The 18969-nt window shown below is 47.3% G+C and overlaps 1 protein-coding gene across 11 annotated transcripts in view; it reads right to left on the bottom strand.

The window, feature by feature from the left end:
- ZC3H7B (zinc finger CCCH-type containing 7B) overlaps positions 1-18969 on the bottom strand; it is a 51761-nt gene that overhangs the window by 24007 nt on the left and 8785 nt on the right. For 3 of the 11 annotated variants that reach the window (XR_008235495.1, XM_052789094.1, XM_052789096.1), the window contains exons 3-14: positions 18294-18327; positions 17720-17917; positions 16686-16844; positions 13297-13377; positions 11697-11756; positions 10246-10288; positions 5910-6169; positions 4643-4991; positions 3540-3652; positions 2496-2658; positions 2248-2409; positions 1183-1388 (exon numbers count right to left, since the gene is read on the bottom strand). Coding sequence is in view for 10 of the 11 variants with exons in the window: in XM_052789094.1 (XP_052645054.1) it covers positions 1183-1388; positions 2248-2409; positions 2496-2658; positions 3540-3652; positions 4643-4991; positions 5910-6169; positions 10246-10288; positions 11697-11756; positions 13297-13377; positions 16686-16844; positions 17720-17917; positions 18294-18327 (1828 nt within the window). In the remaining variant the exon portion in view is untranslated. The remainder of the gene's footprint in view (positions 1-1182; positions 1389-2247; positions 2410-2495; positions 2659-3539; positions 3653-4642; positions 4992-5909; positions 6170-10245; positions 10289-11696; positions 11757-13296; positions 13378-16685; positions 16845-17719; positions 17918-18293; positions 18328-18969) is intronic. The other 8 variants (XM_052789097.1, XM_052789103.1, XM_052789099.1 and 5 more) reach the window with 7 other exon arrangements.

Raw genomic sequence — 18969 nt, 5'->3', positions numbered from 1 at the left:
TTACTATTAAAGACTGAGGCAAAGAAGGCATTAAGTACCTCAGCCTTCTCCTCAGTCTTTGTCACTATGCTTCCCCCTGCATCCACTAAAGGATGGAGATTCTCCTTAGTGCTCCTTTTGTTGGTAACGTCTTTATAGGAACATTTTTTATTGTCTTTTACAGCAGTAGCCAGATTAAGTTCTAGTTGGGCTTTGGCCTTTCTAATTTTCTCCCTGCATACCCTCACAACATCTTTGTAGTCCTCCTGAGTTGCCTGCCCCTTCTTCCAAAGGTCATAAACTCTCCTTTTTTTTCCTGAGTTCCAGCCAAAGCTGTCTGTTCAGCCAGGCTGGTCTCCTTCCCCACCAGCTCATCTTTCAGCACATGGGGACAGTCTGCTCTTGCACCTTTGAGATTTCCTTCTTGAAGAACATCCAGCCTTCCTGGACTCCTTTGCCCTTCAGGACTGCCTCCCAAGGGACTCTGTCAACCAGGCTCCTGAACAGGCCAAAGTCTGCCCTCCAAAGTCCAAGGTGGCAGCTCTGCTGACCCCCGTCCTTACTTCTCCAAGAATCAAAAACTCCATCATTTCATGATCACTATGCCCAAGACGGCCTCCAACCACCACATCACCCACAAGTCCTTCTCTGTTCACAAACAACAGGACCAGCGGGGCACCCTCCCTAGCTGGCTCACTCACCAGCTGTGTCTGGAAGTTATCTTCCACACACTCCAGGAACCTTCTAGACTGTTTCCTTTCCACTGTATTGTATTTCCAGCAGACATGTGGTAAGTTGAAGTCTCCCACGAGAACAAGGGCTAGCGATTGTGAGACTTCTCCCAGCTGCCTATAGAATATTTCATCTGCCTCTTCATCCTGGTTGGGTGGTCTATAACAGACTCTCACCATGATATCTGTCTTGTTGGCCTTCCCCTTGGTTCTTACCCATAAACACTCAACCCTACCATCACCATCATTAAGCTCTAGACAGTCAAAACACTTCCTAACATATAGGGCTACTCCATCACCTCTCCTTCCTTGCCTATCCCTTCTGAAGAGTTTATAGCCATCCATTGCAGCACTCCAGTTGTGCGAGTCATCCCACCATGTTTCTGTGATGGCAACTATCAACATATGAATGGTCCAGATACACACTGAGGAGACAATGAAGAGTGCCTGCTCCCTCCCGCCAGCTCTGTACCTCACAGAGGAAGGTGAAGATGCCCTGATGTTCCTTGAGGAGCTTGGCAATGGTGAGGCTACTCTGCTTGATCCCACCTAGCGGGTCAAAGAGGAGGTCACGGTTGAGGGTCCCCTTCCTCTCCTCCGTCCACACGTCGATCTCTTCCTGGTGGTACGCGAAGGTGCAGTTATCCCCGTACTTACAGTCCTGCTTGTTAAGCATATCTACAAAGCAACAAACAGCACACACCACCACACAGGGAGGGCGGCCCAGTCAGAAACTAAACTCTCTCTCCTCTCCTCCCACTGCCCACACCTCACAAGGAGCTGAAAGCAAGAAAACACAGAGTTAAAGAAAAAAGAGAAGACATCTTCCCCCAGGTTTGCCTATACCAAGACATTCAGGAAAGCTAATGCAAACTACTGAAAGGTGACAATCTCAAGTAATGCTATGTGTTGTGGAAACTGTCTCAAAATAGAGGCCTGCATTAATTCAGTGCCTGGCCAGGGAAAGACCACAATTTAACCAACCCCTTTTGAAGCCAATCCAGATTAAGTTCCCTTAGTGGCCCAGCACTAAGGAGCTCTGTTATCTTGGCTCTTGCAATCTCCCCACTTCACTAGGTACTTTGTAATGACACTGCCACAGGGACCAGTCAGGTCACATTGCAGAGGGATGGGCTGGAGCAAAGGAGCAGGCAGAGAGCGCTTTTCCCTAGGCAGAACCACAGTCCTGCCATGGGGCTGCTGGGTGAAGTGGGACTAATGCAGGCACATGGACAGGAGGCAGGTTCTCAGCAAAGCCCACATCAACAGGGCAGCTCTGAGCACTTGGCTGTGCACAGCACCTCACTATGCCTTTGCAACTCTTCTGCTCCACCACTTTAAAAGCTGCCTGCTCTCCACAGCATGGGAGCTCATTGCCTTTCATTGTACTGAGCCTCCCAGTCCATGGGCTACTGATGGGACAGGAAGACCCCAAAGACATCAGGTGATACCAACTGGAAGTCCCCTCCCAACCTCCCCTGGCATGCACTGTACAGCCCCTTCCCAGCCACCGACAGCCCTATCCCCTCCAGATCACCTTTGCACAGGTAATAGGATCCTACAAAGTTGGTTTTGGTTGGGCGAGGACGGATCCTCTTCCAGGTCTTGTCTTCTGAGTTCTTCAGCCTGCCCAGCAGGATGTCCCGCTTGCACTTGTGCTCCAAGCCTTCCCGATAGGTGTAATCGCCAGCCTTGGGCCCTGCAGGATAGAATAACCCCATCAGCCCGGGGAAAAGCAAACCCTTGCCTGGGCCAGCGCTCTGGGTGGCAGAGCAAACGCATCACCTGTTTTGGGGTAGCAGATATGACAGGCTTGTTTGAAGACGTGAGTAGATGCCAGGGGGTTCTTCACCAGCAGGGCTGTGTTGGGCATTACTGGTTCCGGCTGGGACAGCAGGTGCTCGGTGACCTTGGGCACAGCTGAGTGACTCACTCCACCAAGGCTGACCTGAGCAAAAACACACATACCTCTCCTCTCAGCTCTGCAACCATATGGGTAAGAAACCTCTCTAATCCCTTGCCCCATTCCAGTCTCTCAAAAACCTTCCTCATTTTCTCTCTCATCAAAATGTTCACATCTGAAACTACACCTCCAAAAGAGCTGCATGCAACCTTTTCAAAGATAACAGTGTGGTATGTTCACTTCAAAGACGGGGCTCTCTCTCTCTTGGTAGGGGACCTCAGTTTTCTATCATGAGCCACAGAAAAAAATGCCCCCCTCACTCCTTCCCATTCCTTCTATCATGACCAACTCTGAATCTGAAGACTCTCAAATCAACCCCATCCCAACCTGGAAAAAAAACCAAACCACTTATCAGTGAGTCTTCAGGGAGCAGATTAATCTGAGGACAGAGACTTGAGTCTGCATTGAAGTAACAGGGATAGCAGGATGCCAGAAACTTAAGAATAATTCTTGTTCCAAGCTTGCTAACCATAGATAATCCTCCCCTTTTCCTCCAAGACTGGAGACATGGGACAGGGGCAGGACAGTGTATCTGGAAAAGCCTCCTGAGAGGGGCACAGAGGAGCAAAGAACCTCACTAGTTTTAAGACAAAGCTGGCTTCCTCCACCCCATCCTTCAGTGTTATGTGGCTGCCAGATATAGTGGGACACTGGCCTCCATGATCCCCTGTTGACCCTACAACCTAAGTTACACCATGTTTACTTTGGCAATATGCAGAGTTGCAGATAAAAATGAACATGCAACAAATGTCTTCCTGCTGACTCTGGGGAAATCTTTACCTGCCTTGCCACAGCATGGGAGGCAACACTCACTGGGGCAGGTTAAGAAGAGGGGCCCAAATTACCTACATCACCCAAGTCACTACTACCTTGGCTCCAGAGCACCTTGGGACATCAGCACGGGGGAGCGGCTCACTCACCACAGGGGATGGTTTTTGGCTGCCAGGTGGGTGTCGCAGTTCCTGAGGGCTAGTTTCTTCTGGGCAAAAGAAGCGGGAAAGAGCCCCACAAAACAAAAACAATCATTTCACTTTCAGAGGTAGTTCTGCTCACAAAAAGACAAACAAATGCTTATTAAATCTATTTGCTTTATTTATTTCATAATATTTTAATACTTTTTCCCCAAACCACCTGTCTACGTCTTGGAAAAACTCCAGAAAAGGCCTTCTTGTGCCCCAAACCCTACTGAACCCAACTCTGTGCTGCTGAACACTGGCATTCCCAAGGTGGCAACTCCAAGATAGCCCAATGCTGAGGTGAATTCGAGTACTGAAGTGCTGACTGGCCAGTCTCTGGTCTTCTCAAAATACTTTTGCTGCCAACATACTGCAATAGTGGGGACAAGTTAGCCAAGAAGAAGCCTGCCTTCCCTCCTGGGACAGGAGGGGACTTACTCTTTGCCCACCATCCTCCACAGCTTTGCTCCTTGTGACATGAGAGTGCAGTGCCCCATGCAACAGGACACTTGATGCCCTGAATCCAGAGATGGGAGAGGCCCACCTTGGCCTCTATCATTCTGCCCAGCACAGCAAGGTCCTGTACCATCTGAAACAGTCACCAGGATTTTGCTCATTTGGTCCAAAATGTCAAAGAGTCATCGTCGAGGGTGGAGGAATCACATTATAGTCTAGCAATTGTGCCAAGGGAGGTGTCCTGGACACCGAGCCAGGTTTAAATCTCATCACTCATCATTATACACCTTTGTGTTCCTTTCTCCTCTTGAGATTTCACACCATGCACACACTGGTTATCTGGGATTACACACTTATAGCCTTTCTCACTACTCCTGAGCTAGACATATTCAGTTGCTCTGTCCAAGACAATTCCCTGCCCTCTTCTACATTTATACTCCTGTTCTGCGGCACCAGCAGACAGAGCTATATGGCAAACGCCCTCAGCACTGAAGGAAATAATTTTGGCATGCATTCACAGCTAAAGCAGCACAAAACCCCGTCAGTCCCACACCTACCAATGGCAAAGGAATCCAAGGCATCCAGTGACCCTCTGCTTGTCCCAAAGGAGTCCAGGGCATTGAGCCGTGAGTCTGTGTAGGGGAGCAGATCCAGGGAATCCAGCGAATCTAAGGTGGAGCCGCCACTTCCTCCCGGCGGAGCCTCGAAGGCATCCAGGACAGAGGAGGAGGAGAGCTGCTTGGTGGGATCCATCACCAGGCCGAAGGAGGCAGGTGGCAGTGGGGTGGAGACAGGGATGCTGGCTGTCACGACTGGGGGCAGCAGTGGAGTTCCCCCCGGAAACACAGGGATCAGCTGGGGCATCTCCGTTGGCAGGTTGGTAGGAATGGCGCCCTGGACCAAAGACTTTGGGGAATCGGGAAGAGGGAGGATAAACAGCACATTAGGAATGAGGAGCAGAGAATGAGTGAACACAGAGGGCAACAGGCTCCCACTCAAGTGCGTGCTGTATCATCTGAAGCAAAAGGACACCTGGCAGCTCAATCCGCCTGCAGACTTCCCACAGACCTTCCAATCTATCTACAACCGCACACAGTCTGGACCAAGGTCCCTGAGGAGGTGTTGGGCTACCTAAGTTCATCAGTCTGCAAGGCAGAGCCCTGCGCTGGGCACTTAAACCAGCCCAAGTTGAGAAACAGTGCAGCTGAGTACACACAGCGCTGAGGTTAGGGTAACAACCATTACTTGTGGTACCTCTCATCAGAGCTTTTTGGCTCGAGAGGTGTCCTGCATCAATATGATTATACTGCTTCCAGACCCAGGTTGGCTCACATAACATCAGCAACACTGGCAACTAATATCCAACGTAAGTATGAATACAGATTGTCTTTACAGCTCCCAGACCTGTTCAAAGAGCTTAGGCTGAATGCAGCCTGCACAAAATACAAGGAGATTAGAGCATGCCCACTGTATAAAATACATCCATCATTCCTGCTTCAGAACACTCATTTCTACCCTCAGGCCTGCTTCAACTCCATGGAGACCAGAGGCCAGGGGGAAGGTGATGGTTGGGGGAAGGCTATCTTGGGTACCTTTTGAGAGGCAGCTCCCTGAAGTTGCACACAGCAAAGCAGGCTTGGAGGCAAGCTCTTTAGATACTCACAAGCCAGTTGCAGAAATAAAGTAAGGAATGAACGAGTTTTGCCAGAGGAAGAGCTAGGAGGAAAGAGTGACAGAAAGAGAGAGAGAGAGCATGCATATCCGCATGCTGCAAGGACCTATTTGGAACAAGAAGCAGGGGACTCAAGCAGTGCCCACTCTTACTAGAGGGTATGGTGACCCTTCGGCGAGGGAGTCCAGGAGGGAGTCCAGTTCTTCCCCAATGATGTCCCCATCTGTGAAGTCCTCCACGCTCTCAGGCACTGGCAGGGACACGCAGTCTGGAGATGGGAGCAAGCTGGCAGCAGGGAGCGAGGTAGGCAAGCCCTTTGCATCCGAGTCAGAGGGGAAAGGGGCCAGCCCCTCGCTCACAGGGATGGAGGTGACCACGGGAGCTGGGAGGCACTGCAGGTCCATAGAGCAGTCTGTGATGAGGGAGAAACAGAGCCAGTCACCCAGGAGAGCCTCTTGCAGGGGGCAAGCAGAGCACAGCCTGGCAAAAACAACATTGTACAACTCCGTCAAATCACAAAAAACAACTATGCCAATTTTCTGAGAGGAGGGGCTCTGGTCTGAAGAGTTCTTGCCCTTTCATTTTTGTTCCCAGTCTCCAATGGCTCACCAATAGCTGAAATATGCTCTAAGGGCCAGTGCCCAGACTGTCAAGATTTGGCAAGCACGTACAGTAACCAGGAAAAACAAAAAACCTGTGGCTGAGCAGTTACTAAATTCACTGCAGCCAGGACTAAAAGCCAGGGGCACATAATCCGATTTCTCTATAACCCGCCACCTGGTGTTTTCTTTAATGTTCCTCACTAATGCATTTGCAGAGATCACTGTCTTCTCTACTCCTTGGAGCTTCGATATCCCAGCTGAAAGCTTGCTTACTTGCACACCCTCTCTAAAACCTCAGGCATCCTAAATGGCAGAAGACAAAAACACACAATGTCCTGCTGGGAAGAGAGTCAGAGATTGGGTGCTCAGACCAGGTTGTACTAACAATGTGTTCCCCAAAAACTCCATCAGACTCACTCAGCTGTCTTTACCCAAGTAAATTCCCTGCTCTTGACTGCTTCCTGATGTCCACAGGTGGGAGATTGCTGCTCACACTCCCCCTCAACACCTCAGCAGCAAACATCCCCTTGGGAACTTGTGTGAGCCAGGGTCAGGGCAGGAGAGAGGCAGTGATTTTCCCTAAGGCTTCCTTGCCTCTCCAGTACACTACTGAAATGGTAAGACGTTCCCATCATGCAATATAAGCCTCTGTTAAGTGAAGTTAAGGTTACAAGCACATATTCTTCACAGAAGAGCATTTTATTCTCAAAAAAATTAAAGGTTAAAAAAAAAAAAAAGAAATTCAAAAGTTAGAAATTTGGAAAATGAAGCGTTACATTTGCAGTTCTCAAACCAAGCACCCAAACTACCTTAATTCTGCCCCTGTGCAGATGTCCTAGAATAAAAGAAAAGAAATAAGACAAAGATGCTACCTTCTCCACCCACATAGCTGTGGCTGCACCATAGCTTACGACGGTCTAAGGCTATAAACAAGGCAAAATTTGGAAGGAGAGACAACAGCTTTTATTAGAAAGACTGATAAGAATGGGAAAGAAACCAGACAAGCTTCCGAGACACGAATCTTGATCCAGTGAGAAATGCTGCATCCTGCCTGTACAAGCTCTGCTCACTCAGCCTCCACAAGAACTCAGCCATCCCTTTGTAACTGGGACTGGGTGAGTGAGCCATGTTGCTATCCTCTACACTGCACGTTCACTGACCGAGGACGGTGTTGGTGCCCTTAGAGAGCTCATCGAATCAGCAATTCCTGCAAACCCCCAAGTCCTGAACAAAACAACAGCAGAGATGACACACACATGCAGGCCGCCTTATCTCTAACCCCACCAGCAGCACACCACCACCCCCTGCAGCCTTTCCTCCGGCATTTGTTGTGAGTGGTCCACACGGATGGACCACAGCTGAGGTTGCTGTGCAAGGCACTGGAGGCCAAGCTGTGACAAAAGGCAAGGAAAGCACGGGGAAGCTGCAAGGGGCAGACACAGGTCCCTCTCCACAACCTCATGCATGCGATCAAAGGAAAGCGCATGTAGTACCTTATGGGATCCAACACAGGTTTTCAATGCTGCAGCTGGACACATTCCCCACAGGCAGTGGCTCAAAGGAAGGCTGTAAACGTCCTTAGTTTTGCAGTCGTCCCTCAGATCAGGCTCAGCTCCAACCCCTTGCCCCCTCTGCGACAACTTCTCTCAGCTCACCTCCCTTTTGCGTGGGCCCCCCAGCCGCACTCGGGAGCCAGCCATCCAGCTTCCCTCGGTGCTGGCCTCATCACTGGCAGCTCGGCCGGACTTCCTTCAGTACAAAGGGATGGCTTGTGCCTTCCCGTTTTTCAGATGTTTAAATCTGGAGTACCATCAAGATCCCTCCAGGGGCCAACAAGAAGTTCAGGACATGCTGGAAGGGCCAGGGACACATGCAGGGGGGACCAAAAGGGTTCACAATGACAGAGCCCTGAAGGATCCAGAAGTTCAGACCTTCTCTGAGGAATGAACCAGGCCCTCCGGTTCCCACTCAGGGAAGCAGAGGAAAGAGGCCCTCACACACCCTAAGAGGCCCAAAACCCAGAAAAGCTGAATGCTCGATCAAAAGGCAGAGAACGATACAGGATCCCCCACAGCTCAGTGCATGTGAAGGGCGAGGAAGAGAGCAGGGACCAACAGGCTCCACTACTTCCAAGGGGCAGAGGGGAGATGTCTGCTCCCCTCTCCCTGACCACCCAAACCCTGTCACTCCTTCAGCCAGTTCCTCCCATTCCCCTCTGTCCAATCTTTTCCCCTATCCCTCCTTTCCCATTCCTGCTTTCCTCAGGACATCCCATTTGCTGACCTCACTCACCAGCCACCATACCCATATCTCATGTACTCTCCTTCCAGAAAGCTCATGCACCTTCTGCATTCACCTAATGTTTGCTCCATTTTAAAAAAGTAAAAGTCTTCTTTGACAAGCAAATCACAGGCACACACCTGCCTCCCCCTGATTCCTGCCACTGCCACGACACTAAGCCCCACCTACTATTACTATAAGCTCAATAAGGGTCTTGTCCATCCGTTCCCCTGAACCAAGACTCTCATACCATGCCCCCTACCTGGTAGCTTCTCTGGCCATACACCTGCCTGTCCCACAGGGGTGAGTACAGTGCTTTTAAAAGCCCTTTTTCTAGCTCTGCTTCCCAAAACAGCAGTGGTTCCCTAGTGCATTAGCTGGCCAAAGGCCATACTGAACCAGATCTGAGCCATGATCTGTGCAGGGCAGGGCTGAGTTAATCAGATGACTTCAAGCAAATCATGGGGGAAGGGGCTTCAGGATTTTGCATCTTAAAAACAAAACAACAACTAAAAAACACCCTTGCTAAAAATGCTTTGAATCTGAAACTCTTGAGCTATCTAGCACCCACAGCCCTCCTGGTGGCCTATCGCTCTCAGGGCAACGGGATAACATGTAATTTCAGTGCTTTTGAAAAGATTTCCTAGCAGTAAAGGTTCTCTCTGCCTGAAATGCAGCAAAGGTGGCATGCTGCTCTTACACCAAATCCTGATTAGATAAAATAGCTTACTGGATGCAGTCACTCTTTACTCTGCAGCCGAAGTCCAGTTCATTTTAGCACAGCAAGATAATGTGAAAAACTCTCCTTAATTCACAGAACTGGGTCTCATGATTGCACATAGCATTCAGTTACTGAAGTGGCATTCAACAGAGAACTAACATGTTTTCAAAGCATCCTAATAATGAAATTAGTTTCTTTCTATAAAAAGAGCAATTGCTACTTGCAGCGGTTAAGTCTTCACACTTACCTTCACACACACACACACACACAGAGCTACCTTTCAAAGGAACAGACTAATGTGCTCAGAGGCACGAGTTCAATGCTCCAGCACACAACAAAGGGCAAAGCACAGAGCAAACCTTTCTACAGGGGCAGAGTTAAGGTCACTTGTTTCCCAGCATGAGAAAAGCAACCCCGTAGCCCTCCTTCTGCTCCTCCTGGGTGCCTAGCCCTGAACACGGCTCTCCCTGGGTCCCGCCCAGCTCCCTTTGTTTTCATTTCCTCCACCTCAATGCCTTGGAGGACTATACGCGCTTAGAGCACAAACAGCCACCTACAACCTTAACTTCACTTTATCTGGACTGTTTTGGCTAGGAGCAGAGTTTCAGAAGCTTTGCCAAGCCCAGCTTTAAGAAAGCACAACTGGAGAGATCTGTGTACCTCAGCAGACCCTTTTAATTCCCAGACGTCTCTCACTGGGCCTGGACAAAAAGCCTTTCTGCAGGACAAACACTCCTGCTTCCCACCACCTTTTCCTCCTCCTAGTTGCCAAAGCCAGGAGTGTGCAGAAGAGACACAAATGAAGACAGTGAACCTCTCAGGCCTGTCAGCCTGGTCAGATACCTTACCGAAGCCACAAAAATCAGAGAAGAGTGATGTCTTTACCTGTTTCGATGTCATCTATTGAACCCAATCCATTGGAAGTGGTCTGCAAAGAGGGTGTAGAAAAGGGGAGAGAAAAATATCACCAGAAATTAATCTTTAAAAAGATATTCACACTTCACAGATGAGACTCTACTACTCCTAAATGCATCTGGCCCTTTCTTTTCCTTTATGGCCTCTTTCAGTGCAAGAGCAGTAAAACCAACGAACTTTAAGAGGCCATTAATTCAAAGAACCTATTCATTTTTACCTCCAGCAGTGGACAAACCCTGTTGCTGCAAAGGAGTACCAGCCCTGCACAATACCCAACCATGTGAGCAAATCTGTACATAGAATAGGGTTTTTCATGTGTGGATGAGAACGCTGTGTCCCAAGTCCCAAGACATCAATCGGTCAGCCCCATGCAGTGTGAGATCCGATTAGCCTGATCTTACACAACGTTCCTTTTCTTACTTCACATGTTTTGCAATCTAACAACCACAAACTTTTACAGCAAACTCAAAACAGGAAAAGGTTTCCGCCAAGACAACTGCTGACTTGGAGCTCCAGGCACGGAATAAAATGAGCCCGTATTTTACAGAAACATAAACACGTACTTACGTATGTGTGCCTTCAGCTTAAGCTTAAAAAGGCACAAGCAAAGCATTACTCTTGAGATACTGCATCTACTGCAATAGTTTTTCCAAGTTCTAGTTTTTGCACTATTTTCCTTTCTTAAAAAAGGAAAGATTTTCAAATGAAAAATTGGGCACAACTATTAAAGAAAGCTGACGGGCTTTCCTAGACAGATGTGAAGGCAAGTCACTGAATGGTGGGAGGTAAACTAATTCTTTAGTATCCCATCTTGTCGTACAAAATGACAATTTTTATGTTTTATAGTTTGTTTGCTTTAAGGAGTAGCGTGAAGTACCAAATAGCCTGTAAAAACAGCAAGTGTTTGGGGTTTTTTTTGCCCACTGGTGGAACAAGGAAATCAGCAATTTCTTCTGATTTAGCCTGGTATTTGTACAGCGTCCTGCCCAAGCTGGATCCCCCAGGTGACAGGACAATACAAAGAATGCATAAACTGTGTATGTACTTTGCTCAGTACATTGTATGATTTAATTTTGTATGTTTCTTCAGCAGCTGCACTTTCTGACTTTTACTTAGCATTGCCCTAACTATGTAAAAACTTGAAAACTAAAACTTACTTAAAATGCAAGAGAAAACAAACATTCACAATAACTAAGAAAAATAACCATCTTCAGTGATCTAATTACTGACATCAAAAATGTTGTCACTAGAAATATTTTCAAAGAAATTAATTTCCTTGGCAATATTCCTTAAAAGCTGAAAACACTAATTTATACATTTAAATCCTAAAAGACAGTTATAAATTTGCATGTAAATAAAACTGCAAAGCATTCTACTAGCACAGTCCATTAACAGTAACAACCACAGGATGCAAATTCTACCTGGTTTGACAAATTGATTGACGTGCCATTACTGAGTAGCGAGAATGTTTCCAATTCCTGCTGCAAGGAAGAGAGAGGTCTTAGAACAGAGACAGCCCATGAATGCTCGTAAACTAGGTAAAGCTGGGTTACAATACGGTTTCCTTCCAGGCACTGCCCATAAATAAAAGCCGCCCCAAAAGGCATACTACTGTGACACAAGGGTACAGTTTTCTGAACGCTGAAAGGGCCATATATTTGTTCTGGACACCTCGGTGCAAAACACCCAACATCCAACACACAATCAGGAAACAAAAAACTTCCCTGAGGAACATAAGTTTTTGTCTTTTCATTGAGAAATTACTACTTTGGGAAGGCATTACAGCACTGGAATGAAAGCTGGAAGTCAGCACAAGAGATAGCAAGGTGTTATCAAAATACTGATCACTAAATTTCAAATAATAAAAAGCATTTTGCAGTTTTTAATTTTTAGTTGTCTAACATACAGGTGGTTTAAGCCCATCAGAGCTGAGTAACATGACAGCAGCAAAAAGGTGGCAAGGCCAACACAGTGAGCAGCTACAAAAAGCATTTCTGCGTAAAACTTCCCTTTCTTTGAGACAGAATCATTTTGGAGTCCTGAGAGCTGCTACAATGTCAAGCGTTTTTTTGGGGTATGCCAATCACATGTGAGGTTGGTCATGGAGAGGAATAAGATGCTATGGCCAAATTTACCTCCAAAGCTTTCTGCAAACTGGATGCCCACCAATCACTTCACCGCATACTGCAAAGGTGCCCCTCTGGAGATGGAACATGCTGGCTGTTTAATACACCACTGTGCATGGGGCCAAGGATGCGAACGCAAAGCTAAGCCTCGACTACTAGCTAATGTTCCTTACTCCTGAAAACGCATCCTGGGATTTTACGTGACCAAGGCAGCTTTATCCAAGAGTGCTAGCAGTGGCCTAACGCCCTCTAGCTCCATCCCAGAGTACACACTTAAGCACCAACAGTACTCCAGTTACAGCAGCACTTTCCTCTAGAGCCAGGTTACGGATCCCGCCACTGGCGTCAATTAACTGGACCCATGACTCGCTTTCTGCTGCCTTCTTTCCTAGCATCTGACCAGATGTGTACCAGTTGTTCTCCCAAAGCTCAGGCCTTTCCCCACCACAAAGAAGGTGTACGCCTAGATATGGGGCAGGAACCCTTAATGACCCATCGCACTACAAAACCAGCCATGCCTCCAATGCAGCAGAGGATCCCACCCTTCTCATCCCATAACAAAACCTCCTTTGGGATCAGGCCTCACGTCCCTCTCCTCCAAAACACACAGGCTCCCAGTGCATTGGAGACCTCTCCTGCAGCACCAGCCTGGCTCTGGCTGGCTTAGCTGGGGACTCAGGAAACATCCTGGCAGTAGACACAGCAGCAATGGGGTTAGAAATGTATCTAGGCAAAGCGAGTCAGAGGGTCAGGACAAGGAGGGTAGCCAGCCGCCCGCTAGACGGATTGCAGGGTAGTGTACATGTGTCTGCAACTGCAGAGCAGCACCTACCACTTTTGCAAAAGTAAATCTGAAAGAGCCAAAGGATAGCCTCTAAGAAAAAAGAAGTCATACCTGAGGTCTTTTGTATGCTTTTCGAACCCTCAGTCCCAGCTTCTGGGCAAGCTCCTGTCCCAGTTGCGTGACGCTTTCATCCTGGGGACAAAACCATCAGCAGGACACTTTCAGTTTTGCCTTTGTGGCACGCACAATGAAATAAACAGGGATGCAGTTATCCTCACTGGGCTGCACCAAGAAGCCTCACTTGTAGACAGCAGCCAGTGGACAATTGCCAGAGCAGCCCTAGGAGAGTCCATGCAGACCTGAGGGCTCTTGTCATTCAGTCCTGCTGAGATACTGGGGTTGCACCAGGAGCTCTCCCCTACACTGCCTCGATGCTGCAGAAAATCAGAATCAAATGTCTGCTTCCAAGAAAGCCCCCACCCTCTGAAAGCGGGGTTCACGAATCCTGCTGGCAAGATGGCTGGAGAGGCTGCCAAGGCTGGCTGCTGTGGGCTGACACAGCTTCCACAAGGTCCCCATGTCTGGTAAGGAGTCTGCATGCCTTCCCTCTCTGTCAGCTGCAGAGTTAATAATCAGTTTTGATATGCAGACAGTACTCACTAGCCTGTTTTGCTTGTGTGCTTGTTTTTAAAGCTGAAACCAAGTCTCAGTTTCCAACTTCCTAGCTACAAGGCATTTTCACTGTCTCCAGCTCTGGTTAAACTGCCTCAGCTTCGTCAAGCAGATCCTTCTGCTTTCCCCGCTGCGTGCCATTTACCATCCTCCCTGCTCACTGCCCGTGCCCGCTCACACACCACCGTGGGCTTTAGACAAAGTTCTGGGCCATGCTCCATTCCCCTGCTCCTCCCTCTCCACTTCTGCCTGGACAACAACCTGCCACAACCTTCTTCACTTATCACCAGCAACTCTTTTCTTCTGCTTTCCTCTCTCCCTGTTTGCAAAAATATTGGAGAGCTTTAACAGTTTCTTCAAAGAAGAAAAAAATATCTGCCCAACCTATTGTGATATCCCTCCTTAGTGTCCCAACATCTCCTCCCTCATCTCCAGCCTTGAAGCTTGCTCTCTTCTCTCTACTTGCCATGCTGGTCTTTCCAATCTCCTTCTCCCTGCAAGTTCATCCCTTCCCTTTCAACCTCTCACTAGCCTCTGGTTCCTCCTGCCCACAGTATCAGTAACTTTTCCCTTCAATTTGGAGTGTCACTTTTTGACTGTACTTGCTCACCTACACCCTCAACATTGGTCTTGTCACCGTCTTCTCTGAACTCAGTGAAGACAAAATCTATATTGCCCATTTCCTCTTCTCTCCCCATCTGACACCCCTTCAGGATGTACCTTCTTCTCCTGACACTGCCCCCACACCCTCCAGAGACCTCTTGTTGGTCAAATCTCATGGTCACTGCTCCTTCCTCACGCTCAGATCTTTCTAACACCAATCACGTTTTCATTGCTCTGTTTGCCTCTGGAGATTCTGCCTTTCCAAACACTCTCTCAGGTGTCTTCTGAAGTCTTGCTCCCTGGGGAAAACTCACCAGAAAGACCTTTGACATCATTTCTTTTCATTGATCTCATACCCATACCTACCAGGTTTACCCTGTCCAACTCCACACGCCAATGTAACTCTGAGATGTCTTCTCAGATTCCTGGACAAGATCAACAATGTATTTCCCTCTAGACTGCCACCACTTCCCTTCCCAACGACACATAGTTAATTACTGTCCTTCTTGTCAGCAGACCTGAGGTGTGGGGGTGGGGGGTTATTTGCTCTTTGCCACCCCCAAGTTCTTCCTTTAGCTTTCCCTCCCCTCAGCCAAATGCCACCCTCAGGTGCTTACTACCTCCCATCGAAACAAGGGGATGCTCAACAAGGGCATGCAACATGCTCTCCTCCAACACTAAAAACACCCCATGCCATACCAAAAAAAGCATACCACAGAGGGGTATCAACTTCCCCATGCTGGGAACCTCTGCAAACTACCAGCACTGAGTATCTGCCCCCAGAAGCAAGTTAACTCTGCTAGATAGTGAGTCAACGGATCGGCAGATCCTTCATCACCGGAAGTTTTAATACACGCTCCGCTTTGACCACAACAAAGTTCTCAGCTGTTACAGCAATGCAAGCTGGGAGTACCCATGTGCTCCAGAGGCATAATGGAAACAAGAGTGAGATGATGGATAGCATGACTTGCTTTTGATGCAGAGAAGGCTTATGATTTCTGTTAATCAGGTAATAAGGCAATGGGGTATGTTAATTTACAAGACTGAATTGTTTAGAATAGGGAATGCAGATCACTTGATATGGAGTTTGTAGGCTGAACTTTCCTGCCACAGAGAAGTTTGATAAAGCGTTTGTAGACCACGACGATTGTAATGATGATAATGGGAGATATGTAAACGTAACTGAATTTATCTTTTAACCATATAATTAAGTGGCTCAACTGCAATGTGAAATATAGCCAATTATGGCTTTATGTGAACACATATATTAGATGGGTTTGTTTATAAAAGGGTTTGTTTAAAAAACAGTTCTTTGGAACTCCCCTAACATGATACCTTTCATGTTTTGGTCACCATGTTCTGCCAAGTCAAAGAAACTAGAATTTACAAGCTATACAAAAGGAATAACTAACCACTAACAAGGCTTTCAAAGATTGCTTCTGTAACACTAATAATAAAGGAAAATGAACTTCTGCTGATGTAGATGCATTTTTCTTGTAATAGCATTACTGTGATGGATCAGAACCAAATTTAGCAAGGACAACCAGTGCTCACTAGAATCCATCTAATCACAGTCTGGTTTCCTGTTCAGTATTTGGCCTAAAAGGACACTCAACAAAAGCACTGTCAGGAAAATATCTAGGGCCTAGTATATGCAGATAGTCCCCTCTGAATGCAAAGATTTACACACCTGTGAACATAAAAATAACTATGAAATGTGATGTCAAGGACACCTTTGCATGTCCCTGAAGAAATAAAAAGCTTTATCAGCTTGTCTTAGCAATCAGTAAGTAAAACATGAGACATTTTTAACTAAAACAGGAAGAGTATACATATTTTCCTTCCAGTGCTCCAGTTCCCATTTGTCCCATGCTCCTAGTGACTCCCATTAGACATATAAAACCAGCTAATTAAAACAATCTCATGGCTTTAGTTCACATTCTGTTAGGGTACGGTTTTGCTCTTCACAAATAGGCCACCACACCTGCCCTCACTAACCAGTGTCTCTGGCTAGTACTATCTGTAGAGGGTGACTTGGACTGAAGAAACACGGGAGGTCAAACATCTTCTTCAAATCAGAGACACAGAATTTCTGGGCATAAGCATGTTTCCAGCAACAGCCAAGCTTCCTCTTCCACTATCCTCTAGCCTCACACCAAGCATATTAAGGAGGAGGAAGGTGGTGAGCCACAGAAATCAAGAAAAGTTGTATGTCAAAAACTTACATGTGGGAGGGACAGCAAGCATCGGCTATTGCACTCATATGCTTCTTTGTGTCTTCCAAGTTCATTTAAGGAGCGGGCTTTCCGGAAGAGCGCTCGGATGTTCTCCTTGTCAAGACTTAAAGCCTTCTCGCTGTCTTCCAGTGCCTTCTCATACAAGCCCTGCAAGGAAGAGACCACCTTGAGTCAGCTGAGGCACAGGAGACTAACCCCTCCTTCTGTGTGAATGCAAACATTTCATCTCTCAGCAGAACACAGGAATATAAAAGGCAGTTAAACATACATGTATTACCTCATACACAGACCAGTGTACAAACACACAAGGCCTACAGTAACAGAACATTTTCTTAAGTCTTGCAAAATTCAAAACACTTGAAAATCAGTGAATGCCAGAATTAAGGCTGCTTGAGCAACCTTATCTTGCCTCCCCCTCTACCTTGGGCATGTTACATTTGACAGTCTTTAATTATGCGACTGCTTGCTAATTTTGTTCATGGGACTCAGCCTCATTATGAACAGGATGGACCTGCTCTGGGGTTGTGCCATAGAGTAAAGCTGTCGGATTCCTTAGGAAAATGGAAGCATGCAGCCCTTTAGAGCCTGAGTATTTCAGAATCATTTTCCATGTGGGTGCTGAAAGTTCCATCAAGACCCAAACCCTTCTCACTGTCTTCCAGTGCTTCACTTGAAGAGGCAGGAGCCTCCAGAGCAATACTCAAACAGTATTCCAGAGAAGTACTCCGTCAGGACTGGAAGGCACTGGATTGTACTAAGTCCTCACCAACATGGACCATAACTGCACTGTCAGTACCCTAGGCCTGGCCCCCTCTCCTTCACATCCTTCCTCTGGTCTCGCAAGACAACAGTGTGATCATGAGGAGATATCAGACTTTTCTGTGTGTCATCATCTCCTCCAGTGTTGGAACAGGGCGTGGACAAAACCAAGTGAAACCCCTCTTGACATCTTTTCCAACTGCATGGCACTGTGACCATGATGTCCTCCCTGGCCCCTGGGGATGACTTGGGAAGGAACTCACCATAGCAAAGTAGCAGGCAGCTCGGTTGACGTGCAGCTTGCACAGGAGTTCCTTTGGGATGGTCACCTCGTCGGAGGCTGCGTAATCCGCCACGTTCAGCCCTTCTACATACTGTACCAGTGAAAGCTTGAAATCCTTCTCTCGAAACAAATCATTGCCCTCTGCAAACAGGTTTCTCACCAGCTTCTGCAAAAAGGCCTGGGCAGCAAGAAGAAAGCAAACAGACTAGATATTCAGAGGCACGAGGGGTTTCCCAATTTCCCATTCCCTTCCATATGTTTTAGCAAACTTCCCACCCACCAAGACTTTCCTGCCTCCCCACTCTCCTATAAAACATCAGTCGTTTGGTAGAAGAGAATAATCCAGTCAAATCTCCTTTCTTCTCGAACATTCAAGTGTCCTCTCCTTTCCCTGAAAGTTGTCATTGTCAGAACCTTAACACTTTAAGTTACAGACAAATTGTGACAGACCATCCCACGCTCTCCACTTTTGGTATGTAAACTAATGGCTGTGCAACAAAACAAATCTTGCTAACCAGAGGGTTCCCAACTTCAGAAAACAAATTCTTCATTACCTCATAATCTTCTTGGCTTAGGGGTAATGTGGACCTGAAAAAAAGAAGAGAAGAGGCTCATGAAACAGGCATCCAGGCAAACAAGGGCTTTTGTCTGATAAAGAAATCACCTTTCTGGTCCTGTGTTGATGATCTCAGTGAGTTAATGAACATTTTATCACTTCAAAGGCAGCTGGGGCAAAGAGAACACAATTAGGGAGCATTACACTCAGCGATGGCCACAGTGGTGTCAAGAGATGGTCAGGTCCCAAAGGCATCTCAGACTAGAGGAATCTTATTCTTAGCTATTTTCTGCACATACACAATTCTCTGTAACATGCCTTCAGACAGCCACCTAAAAACACAACATCTTTAAGAAAGTCCTATGAGAGATTGCCATGGAGAATACAAGCATATTTTAAGTGCACCTAGCTCTAATGAGAGGCACCACACTGGCACTCCAAGACCTCCTCAAGTCCTCTGTGAGACCAAAAAGAGAGTGATAAATGCAATCACTTTCCTCTGTATTAACTTAGCCACATGCCTCCACACCTACACCACAAAAGTAAGAAAACATTGCAGGTTCAGGAGGCCATTTAACTCAGCTGTCTTGGCTGCCAAGCCGTGCCACAAAACTGGCAGTGCTTGTGTGGATAACACCTACCCCACAAGAGCAGTGAGAGTTAGGAGAAAGGTT

The sequence above is a fragment of the Harpia harpyja genome, chromosome 6 (genome assembly GCF_026419915.1).
Source record: "Harpia harpyja isolate bHarHar1 chromosome 6, bHarHar1 primary haplotype, whole genome shotgun sequence".
Classification (NCBI taxonomy): domain Eukaryota; kingdom Metazoa; phylum Chordata; class Aves; order Accipitriformes; family Accipitridae; genus Harpia; species Harpia harpyja.
Note: the sequence above shows the minus strand (reverse complement) of the source record. Positions and strands in the feature narration are given on the sequence as shown.